The 11,698-nt window shown below is 32.4% G+C and overlaps 1 protein-coding gene across 2 annotated transcripts; it reads left to right on the top strand.

The window, feature by feature from the left end:
- The first annotated feature begins 5,134 nt into the window (after nt 1-5,134).
- LOC118051603 (uncharacterized) lies at nt 5,135-11,617 on the top strand. Of its 2 annotated transcripts, XM_035062277.1 has the most exons (14): nt 5,135-5,523; nt 6,192-6,247; nt 6,378-6,552; nt 6,976-7,077; nt 7,537-7,608; nt 7,982-8,098; nt 8,184-8,261; nt 8,857-8,919; nt 8,998-9,094; nt 9,222-9,300; nt 9,374-9,585; nt 10,216-10,361; nt 10,614-10,736; nt 11,172-11,617. In XM_035062277.1, the coding sequence occupies exons 1-14, from the start codon at nt 5,443-5,445 to the stop codon at nt 11,322-11,324; spliced, it is 1,554 nt and encodes a 517-aa protein (XP_034918168.1). In that variant the 5' UTR covers nt 5,135-5,442; the 3' UTR covers nt 11,325-11,617. The 2 variants fall into 2 exon arrangements, with proteins under 2 accessions (XP_034918168.1, XP_073262444.1); XM_073406343.1 differs by lacking the exon at nt 6,192-6,247.
- Nucleotides 11,618-11,698: the final 81 nt, after the last annotated feature.

Raw genomic sequence — 11,698 nt, 5'->3', positions numbered from 1 at the left:
GGTATTTTTCTGCTTCTGCATTTTCAGCATCCAAGTTTCTTTCTCCTATGGATTTTCTTCGTTACCAAAGATCCATATGAAACTGCCAATGCGTTTCATGGAACGAATTCTGTTCCGTGTGCTAGTAGAGTTTGGCATTGCTTGTATTGGGGGGTGTTTGGGTTAATATTGTTTTTCAGTGTTTTTTATTTAAAAATATATTAAAATAATATATTTTTTTTATTTTTTAAAATTCTCATTTGACATCAACATATTAAAATAATCCAAGAAAATCATATAAAATTAATTTAAAGAAAAAAACATCAAGCAATATTGTAATTGGTTAGAAGTTTTGTTCAAGGTTAATTTTGAATTAATCATGACCTTGTTTGATTGTTTTTTAAGATGTGGTTAGAATTGTTTCATCGAGATGTTTCTAATAATATCAAATGTATCAAGAACATATTTTGGTGTCCCTGGTGATTTTTTTTTTTTTCATATTTCTCTTGAGCCACATCATCTTATCTTGTTTTTATTTCTTACCTATTGGATTTTAAATCTTATTTGTTGACCATTGAATCTTCATGAAAATTTTAAGTTTTTGTTACGGTTAATTAATTTGCAAAATACATGTAATTTTTAAAGCATGATTAAATAACAACTATTTCTAATAGAAATTGTATACGAAATTAATATTCATAAATGTTGTTACGTGAACTAAAAAAATAGTGTTTACATATAACATAATAAAGTGAGGTTCATATATATATATATATATATATATAAGTTGTTGACACAATATTGTGGGTAGGATCTCAAGTTAGTTTTCAATTATAAAAATGAGACAATGTTACGAGTACGTTTTACTATATCATGATTCTTTTAACTAAGAAACATAAAAATATATTTTATGTTAAACAAAATAAATCTTAAAATGCTTCAACTAATAAACTGAGAAAGAGTTTACTAATGCCAATTAAATTCTAAAATAAAAGGATAATCATATCTATAAAAGTAAAAGATAGATAAATATGATATTTAATGCTAACTTTTCCATGTAATGCACACATTTATTTTTATCTTAAAAATGTCCCTTTTTCTTACCAAGAACAAATATTTTTTAATTTTTAAAAAATAAAGTCTTTATATATATATATATATATATATATATATATATATATATAAATTCATAAATGAATCTCTTTGAAAATATTAAATACATATAAATAATTAAAAATATAAATTTTATTTAGAAAAATGCTAAATAAATAATATAAAAAATCAAAGAGAAAAGGTATCAATCTAAATATAAATTAAAAAAAATATTTTTTTAAAAATACATATAAAAAGAGGTGTCAATTAAAAAAGAAATAAAAAAAATAAGGCGCTGATTAGCCTGAAAAATCAGACTTGTGCACATGGCTAATTTTGAAAATGACTTGAAACAAAGATTGTTATTATTATTTTGAATATGTGTCATCCGCCACATGTTGTTTTGAAAAAAACATTAAGTGTTAACCCCCCCCCCCCATTTCCACCATGGTTGAAAATTCAATGTTTGTGTTTTTTTACCTAGAAATCAAATTTTCAACCTTTTTTTTTTTTATTTTGAAAATACTTTACATTCCTTTATAAAATCGCATATTTCTCAAATTACCCAAAAACTGGTTCATAGATCCAAAATCAACTCAAAAAAAAAAAATCTTCTCTAGCTTAAATCTATTATTTAAAGTGCTGAGAAAACCAAGTAACACTAGAGTGATATTTTCTTTTATTGAATGGAACCTAATGGCACCATTAACTATGTTTTTTTATAAGCTAAATTGATGTTAATCGATATTTTCTCTTTTTATTACCGAAATTTCATATTTTTTTTCTTCCTATTTTATACTTTGATCCCTTCTTTTTTAATTTTATCCCTCCTTACAACTTCTTGTAACCTGAAGGCATAAAAGAATGCAAATGAAAAGAAATAAAGTTTGAAGATAAAATTGTAAGAAAAAAAAAAAAAACCCTTCACCATGGATTATATTAGAGTTTTTGTTCCCTAAAATTTCTATAAAAAAAAATTACTAAAAAATATATTTTTTATGTTTTCACATCGTTTTGATGTTCTGATTTTAAAAAATAATTTTTAAAAATAAAAAAATTATTTTACTATATTTATAAATAAAAAAACATTTTAAACCATATCCGCTATCATAAGCCAAAACAAACCCTAAAGCTCCACCGACATCAAAAGTGTGTTTTCTTGAAAACTAAGAGTCCGTTTGTCTAAACAACAACGTTTGTGTTTCTTTAATACAGAGTGATGCATGTGTTTGGTTACCGCATGTTAAAAATATATAACACGCGGGTCCCATTATTTTGTCGAGGCAGGACTGTGATTTTAAAAAAGCAGTAAAATACTACTTATTACGAGTTCAATCACAGGTTGAACTTTCTAAAGATAACAAAGATGAGAAATTTACCAGCTTATCATCTTCTCTTTTGTTGCTCTTCGCAACCATTCTTTGCATTTATTTCTCTTCACTGCGCACAACAACCCTACATGAAACTATTACTACTAACAACAATTAAAGTAATGGATGTGTCTCTTTCTACATAAAACCATTGAATTATGGGGAAAAAACGAGGGGCAAGGAAGGGGGCATGAAAGAGAAATGCAGGGCATTGCTATTGTAAAACCAGTAATTGTTTTATAAAAACTCAAGTTTGGTCAATATTTGCAGTTGAACTCTTTTTCAATGGGTTTGAACATGTATCCCATGGCATTTTATTGGATGTAAGATTACTTTTTTTATGTAATTGTCTATTAATATTATAAATAAAGTAGTAATTATATTATAATATCAAATTAAATCATAATTTTAAACCAAACATATTAAATTATTTTTTTGTTCAACCTCAATTTCAACTATAATTTTAACCAAACATATATTTTTTCAAACCAACCATAATTAAAATTATTTTTTAAATCATAATCATAAAAAACAAGGTGACATTATCCATCTGCTCAATAAACCAGAAAAAACAAACTGTGAGCAGGATATTTCAAACTTCAAACCTGAGAAGTGGGAGAGAGGGCAACAAATAATCCATAAAAAATCAAAAGGCAAGCAGTAGTCGCCGGCAATTCTAGTCAAGATAGACTGGTAGGTTTCGGTTGAAATTAGCAAGAAGCAATCAAAAACACTAAATCTGCGCTGGGTGGGCCAGGCTATAAAGCTGGGATCTATCTCTGCTAGCATGATCCATGGGGGAAGCAAGAGCTGGCAGCCATGTGACCCAGTCGAGCACCAAGTCGACTATCCTCTCCCCCTGTAAGATGATGACACGTCAAACCAGCCAGCTTCTTGACAGTCCATTTCTTCCCAAAAGCTGAAACTTGTTTGCGATTTTATTCCTCCTCTTCCAAATTGCTACAAATACGACCCACCATGACTGCCTGGATTTCTGGCTCCACCCCCACCGCACCGCCTTTTTCTGGCGGCAAGGTCATGTGGCCTGAAAACATGGCATTCCACGTTATTCACGGCTCCACATGGGCTCTCTCGACACCGGATCTTTTATTTTTAGTTTTATGACGAAAATATGATTTCTATCCGGTTAGAAATGTGTTTTTGAGTTTTATTGTAATAGAATAACAATAATAATAAGTTTGACTTGTTACCATTTTTAATTATTATGAATTAAATTATTTGTATTCAATTTAAATTTAATAATTTATATTTGATTTTATTCTTAAAAGAACATGACGGAATATAAATTTACAAAAAATAATTCAGAAGATTACAAGTATTGCCAAACATTAAATTATGTATATTATAATATTTTAAAAAATATTTTTATTTTAAACACGAAACACTTAAAATTATATGTATTTTTAAACCGTTTTGAATACAATTCAAAACAAAAAACATAAAATTCAACACCTATATATTAATTTTTTCTTGAAAGGGAATTAAGAAAGTTATAAATAAGATATGGATTTCTTAGAACAAAACAGAATCAACAAGGTGCCTTTTATTCCAAGATTGATATACCATTGTTTTATACCAAACCAACCCATTTACCGTATCGCACGTGTTGATCCCTACGATAAATTAAAAAAGCTTGCTGCTAATGCCACGCGTCATTGAACGTTGAGAAGAAACTTACACATTAAGGAAAGGACGCCCTTGCTTTTTCTCTTGGATTTTGCTAAATGGAACTGAAATAAAAATGCTAAAAGGTAATATCAACACAAAAAAACTCTTAGAATATTATATGACATGAATTATGATTTTATTTATTTAATTTTTTTTATTTTTTTTGAATTATTTTAATGCACTAATTTTAAAAATATTTTTTAAAAAATAAAAAAAAATATTATTTTAATATAAAAAATATTTTAAAAAATAATTTGCTTAATTATTATGGGAATTTTAATTATGAGGTATTTATCTTTTATATTAATGACATTGGATTTTCCGAAGTGGAGAGAAGACAGAACATATGCCACGTCAACAGCATAGAGTCTTATACTTTATCAGTTAAAAAAACATTAAAAAAGGGGGGGGAACAAATGACAAGGTGTCATGAAAGGGACAGCGAATGAGGGAAGATTCGGATCAGGAAGCAGCATCTTTTACCCCTATTTCTCTCTCAAATTAATAAAAACATTTAAACCAATCATAGAAAACGAGGGTTCCCTTTTTGCCCTTCACAAATCCCACACGTGCCAGCTGTCATATCTACACACACGAGTCACTCCCCGGCGTGATCTCTCGTTATTCAATAGGTCAACTTTATTTTCACCCCTATAGATTCAACAAGGTCCCAATTCTACTCCTATGATTTATGATTTTCCCACGTCACCCTTAAACAGTCCACTTTTTAATTTTTCCCCAAGCTTTTTTTCAAAAACATTATTAAAATATATGCCAATTTGACAGGGAAAGAAAAGAGAGAGCGAATAAATAAAATCTGAATACAGCCAGCTTTTTGTTTGGTAGTATTTAACGATAAACGAAGAAATTGAAACATTATAAGAAAATATGGAGATAATAATAAAATAAAATAAAATAAAATATAGGGTTAAGAATAAAACATTAAGAAATATAGAGTACCGTAATCAATATATATATTTTGCTGGCTGCTGATTGGCGCAGCTCCCGTCTCTCTGTCGCTCTGACCTGTACATCACCAAACGGTCTCTCCCTCTCCCAAATCTCCCTCTGCAAATTTTTACTCCCAAACAAACCGCCGAAAACAAGGGGAGAGAAAGAGAGATAAATGGAAAGCAAAATTAATTACTGTATTAAATCTTCGGGTAATTAGTAGTATAAAAGTCTCGTCTTCTCTAGCTCACCGCTCTTTCTTGCCCCTCTTTGCTCTCTCCCTTTCCTTCTCCTCTATGGAGATTTGAATAAATAAATAAATTTACTGTATTCTTACAGAGAGAGAGAGAGAGGGGAAGCAATGTCGGAGGCAATGGATAGTGTCCTCTTCTCTCTGAGTAAAGCATTTTGTAGTCCTCTGGCTGTTTTTGTTCAGATTCAGGTTTGTTTCTTCTCTTTTTTTCTATTTCAGATCCACCCCCTTTTGTTCCTTTCTTACAATGCTGACGCGTAACTCCACATTTATTTTCCTGATTTTCTTTTCTTCTTGGAATGCAGTGGATTGAATTTCAATTTTTTTAGCTTTGAATTTCCTTATTGTTTGTCTCTCTTATTTATTTATTAGGATCTGATCTTCTTTGGAAGTTAATTAAAAAAAAAAAAGAATTACGTAAAGGATTGAATTGGATTGCATGTATTTCAAAGTTTTCAACTTTTTTTTTTTAATCTTTTTGGGCGACATTAAATTATTATGACAGTGACTGATCGAATGGGATTAGGAAAGGAAATGCTTAGATTAATTATATCTGGGACGTGATTTAAGTAATTATTGTTCTGCAAACTTGCCAAGTGCATTGGGCTAACCTTGTTTCTCTCTTTTTTTTTAAACCGGTATCTTAAAGTTCATTGGACCCTGATTTTCTGGGGCATTTTAGAAGCATTAGGCATTAGTTTCAATATATCAATAAACATTGAGTGAGATGTACTTTTTTTTTTTTCCTATTCTTAATTCTAGAAAAGCAAAAAGGTGCTTTCTTTTGGGGTTTTATTTTAATTTTACCAGCTCTTCACCACCCTCTTCTCTCTTTCTCCATGTTGTTCCTGATGTAGGGATGTGTAATTTGCTTAACTCTCGCTTTTGGTTGGGCTTGTGCTGCTTATGTCAGGTATTGAGATGTACTCAATATAGTTTTTAAAAATGATTTTTAATGTATTTGCCTTTCGTTATCATTTATTTGTGGCTTGTCTTTGCATGCATGAATCGTTTTGTCACCAACATCTTCTTCTTTCTCACAGGAATAGAGAGATCAGAAGGATAAAAGATAGTATGAGAGCTGGCAACAGCTTGGCATTTCTTTGTCAAGATATTAATGAACTTGAGCACTCTTATCAGGCCAATCTGCCTAGAGTTTCAGTGGTTATGCCTTTAAAGGGGTTTGGAGAACATAATCTACACAATTGGAGAAGTCAAGTAGGTGCCTTTTCTTTCTTTTGCTTCTTCCCCATGAAAGCCGCTAACCCTTTTCCGTTTTTGCTGCTGTCTTCATCAAATTAGTTAAACAACTGATTTTCCCATTCTTTGTTTGGGTGGAAAAGAGTTGGAGTCAAACGAGTATGCGCTGCGTGTTTCATAGTCTAGTTTTGAAATATTTTCTTCCTTCCATTTTTTTATGGCTCTCTTTGTTTCCTAGATCTGTAGATTCTCAGAAAACAGGATTCATTTTCTGCTTCGAGCTGATATGTAGACATCATGATAAAGTCTTTTATGATTTTGTTTGTTAGGGTTTATGTATTCCTGCTTGTTGTAGTTATGCTCTTCCTTTACTTTTGACTGGAAGAAGTTGTGCAATGTTAAGTGAGTCATTGATTATGACTTAGGTATTGTTAAGTGCAGGTAATATCTCTTTATGGAGGTCCTCTAGAATTCCTTTTTGTTGTGGAAAGTACTGAAGACCCTGCTTACCATGCTGTTTCTCGCTTAATATCAGATATCAAGGTATATTTTTGCTTTCACTGGCGTACTTTGTGCTTCAAAACATGGATTCTCCTGTACCAGTACTGAGAGAAATTAAATAGTAATTAGTTGCAAATATATGATTTGACACCCATGGAATTGGTTTTTTAGTTCTCAATTTATTTGTCCATCTTTGAAATTCCATCATTTAATAGAACATCATTAATTATGTCCATTCATAGTAAAATGTGTTCATCTCCATTTCTTTTAACAAAAATCACGAGTTTTGCTCCTAGTCAACAAACATTTTGCTAGTATGAAAATATAAAGTATGGACCAACAGATATACTTCTGCACAGAAACACATAGGCTCTCATTTTATTGATGTTGTGAAAATTAGTAATGCTGTCACTGCATTTTTGTCTCTTGCATCCTTTAGATACATGTTGATTCTGTGAATTACCTTTTTTCTTGATGTGTAATTATATTTCATGTGAGCAGGATAACATTGATGCTAGAGTTGTGGTAGCCGGCTTATCAACGACTTGTAGTCAGAAAATTCACAACCAGTTGGTATGCAACAAGTTTACCATTAGTTTATTGGTTTCTAGCAATACCTCCTATACTGTTAACTTAACCTCATTTGTGTTCATACTTCGTTTCCTTGTCTTACAATGTGATGCAATGCAGCATTTGTTGCTAGGACAAGTCTATATATAAATCCCAATTTTTTTTATTAAGTAGGAGTTTATGCTTAGACTAGTTGCCAAAAGGGACTGATGCTGTGTGATGCTTTTGCAAGTTGTATTTTAGAAAACTAGGATTTCAAAGCTTATATAAAAGTTGGTCCACATTATGCTTGTTGCATAAATTCTATTTATTGGTCTCCTCTAGAGCCACACATTTGTTTGGAATTTCACCAGTGCATTTTTATTCTGCTGTAAAGATTGGTGTGGAGCAAATGCACAAAGACAGCAAGTATGTGTTGTTTTTGGATGATGATATTAGGCTGCACCCTGGTTCAATTGGGGCCCTCACTGCTGAGATGGAAAAAAATCCTGAGGTATGGGTCTTTGATATGGTCATGTTTGTAGTGAGCTGCATTATTTTCATCTTATAGTCCTAAGTTTTTGGCAATTGGAATGCAGATATTTATTCAAACTGGATATCCTCTTGATCTACCTTCTGGGAGCTTAGGAAGTTACTGCATCTATGAATATCACATGGTATAGCACCTTATATGACCTTTCTGTAATTTTGATAATTCATTTTCTGAGCTTTATGACATTAGTGCTTTTAAAATTATTTATTTCATTATGGTATTACTAGCAAAGTTACTGCTTCATTCCAGTCTTTCAGTTCTTAATCACTAAATGATAGTAGATGACTGCAAGTTGGTGAATCGATGAACATATGATACCAGTTACAGCGTCATCTGTCCCAAGCATTTTGTTAGAAAACATGCGATGTTCCCAGCTCAGAGATTTGAAAGAAAACAAATGTAACCATGAGACTTAATGAGATTATATACCTTGAACATTTCCAGAAACTTAAACTCAATGTGGCACTTTAATTGCTTATATTTGCATTGCAAAGTATAATGTTTGTATCTTGGGAAAGGTATGATCATATTCTTTGTGGTTGTTTGGGGCAGAGATGCAAGTCCACATGGCCTTGAGTTTCTTTCAAGCAAACTACTGTGAATTTGTGGGCTGATACTGTTATGACTTTTAATTGCTACCTTGCTTTTGAAATTACCAAAGCTTTGTTCATTTTCACTTAGTTAATTAACTTGTTCACATGTCAAATATTTTCCATCAGCCTTGTTCGATGGGGTTTGCCACCGGTGGAAAAACATTCTTTCTGTGGGGAGGGTGCATGATGGCAAGTAGCTTCGACTACCTTCTAAGATTATGTGCATATGATTGAGATGGTTTTTGATTGCTCTAGATTATTTTTCAGATGCATGCTGATGATTTTAGATATGACCGCTGTGGTGTGGTATCTGGACTTCGAGATGGGGGATATTCTGATGACATGACACTTGCAGCTGTAGCGGGTAATCAACTTTCTATGAAGACAATTTTTTGGACATAGAATCAGCCTCTCTCATTCTTCACTTCACAACTTTTATCCTATCATATGGTACCAAATTTTTCATCGCAAACTTTATGATTTTTTCACAGGTGCTCATAAGAAGCTCATAACATCCCCGCCTGTTGCTGTTTTTCCTCACCCCCTCTCCAGTGATCTCAGCTTTTCAAGGTTTGTGATATTCACTAGCTTAGACTTAAATGTGCTATATTTCATTCAATGTTGATTTATTGACTTTGTCTAGGTACTGGAATTACTTGAGGAAGCAAACATTTGTCTTGGAATCATATATGTTCAAGGTTAACTGGATAATGAACCGTGCATTATTTTCTTCTCACTGCTATTTATCATGGGGATTCGTAATGCCATACCTTATGGCCTTGACCCATGTTGCAGCAGCACTGCAAATCTATATCCAAGGATATGCTCGTGAGGAAACTACATTTGTTTCTAATGGTGAGCACATCAACTTTTCCTTTTCTGGTACAGTGGTTATTCAGAAGTAACTTTTATAACCCTGTTAGTGTGATGTGGGGTGAGGAGTGAGGAGTGAGGGGTGTTTATATGGATAAGTTTTGGAATATTTTATTTTATTATATTTTTATATTTATATTTATTATAGCTCTATGAGACCAACCGTGGATTATTAAACATTTGATAATGCATTAACAAAGATTAAAAGATGATGCTGGTGTCTGCTTTTCTGTATCATAAGGCAGTGCATCACCATGCACTTAATTCATTATAACATATTATACTAAAATGTTGGAGTAACTGATGTATAAATCCATTACAAATACCCATCATGTCTAGCCCATATATGACAGTGCCATGGGTTGGGTCTCTAGCTTTTGAATTCAGGGTACTAGACATTTTTGGCACTTTTGCCTGTCTATGGATCCATCAATTAAATTTCCCTCTTTCCGTTCACATGTGGAGGTTGCAATATGCCCAGAAAAAAATAACATATGCTAGGAATAAGAAGTCAGAGCTAGATACCATTATTACATAAGGGCTTTGATGTTGTTCTTACACAATACACGAAAAAATATAAAGTCTTACACTAAGCAAAATGCTTTTCCTCAGGGTTGTTACTAGTCAGCTGCCTAGCTGCATGCACCTTTATTGAACTTTTCTCAATGTGGAACTTGACAAGGATAGAAGTTCAACTATGCAACATACTTTCCCCTGAGGCACCCCGACTCTCTCTTGCTACTTATAACTGGGTCCTAGTAAGTACTTGTTTATTTCACACAAATGCGGTCTTGCTAGACTTTATTGTGGACATTATATTATGGTTCAAACACTTTTATTGCCACCTTTATTGCAAGTTGTAATTATATTTTCATTGAAAACCATTGCATTGAAAATTGTACCAGACAAGTCTATCCACAACTCAAACATAGAAGAAAATCAACTTACATGCTGTGCTTGGGCCATTATGATGGCAACTTCTTATTAAGATAATGATTTGTCTTTGACAGGTATTTATTGCAATGCTGGTGGATAACTTTTTATATCCAATATCTGCATTCCGTTCCCATTTTTCTCAATCTATCAATTGGTCTGGTGTCCGGTATTACTTGAAGGATGGAAAGATAAACAAGGTACGCCCACAATGATCTTTTGTGAATTTAGAAAGTGCATCTTTCCCTATTTTAAAAGTAGCTTGTTGTAGCTTCGCATGTTTGAGTAAATCAGATTTCAGATTTTAATTTGAGTTGTAGATGCCGGTTCCCTTTTGTATACAAGTGAAATGATCTTTTTAAAGGGCACGGAGTCTAAAATGAAGATTCCTTCACTTCTCATAGCCCTAGTCATTCATGCTGTTCTTTTTAGATAAAATTATATTTTTATAATTTTTGAAACCTTTTGAATTGCCATGGAAGAACTAAAATAGTCTGTTTTAGTTTTGTTTTTTGTTCTCCTAATGCTTGGGTTGAATTATTAAGATTTATCATGGTTGAAAAAGGTACAGATTGTGCAATGAGGCAAACTGTGTGGTTGCTACTCTCTGAGCAGCAGTTTATGTTCTTTTGCAGATTGAAAGAAGCAAGGATAAGGGCCCTAAATACACAGACTTGGCATGGAAACATTTATCTGGGAAGAAGGCAGCTCCTCCCAAACCATCTTTCCTTGGTGGTTTGCTTAGAAGTTTGGAACAGTGGCAACAACCTAAGAAATTTGATGGCTAGAGATGGGCGTGGCAAACTAAAAATCTTATGAATTCTTCGCCACCTTTTAAGATCTGGTGGGGTAGTTAAGGTTTGGGAAACAAATAGTATTGGTGGATTAAATTGTACTCTTGGATAGGTTGGTTTAGCCCATTGATTGATTGATTTTAGTGTTTTAGGAATTTAGTCTCATTTTTTTTGTTCCTCATTCAATCAAATTTGATGCTTCAGTTCCTCTGATCAGTCTGGGTTGGTTTTGTAATATGCACACAGTTCTTCTGTAATCTATTTTCTTTTTTCTTTTTTAAATTAAATGTGAGTGCTGCTGCCCCAAGAAGGTATTTGTATTCTCCGCAGTTGACAAATATTCACTAAATTCATGGTCCGTGGATGCA

Source organism: Populus alba, chromosome 18, assembly GCF_005239225.2.
Source record: "Populus alba chromosome 18, ASM523922v2, whole genome shotgun sequence".
Taxonomy (NCBI): domain Eukaryota; kingdom Viridiplantae; phylum Streptophyta; class Magnoliopsida; order Malpighiales; family Salicaceae; genus Populus; species Populus alba.
Note: the sequence above shows the minus strand (reverse complement) of the source record. Positions and strands in the feature narration are given on the sequence as shown.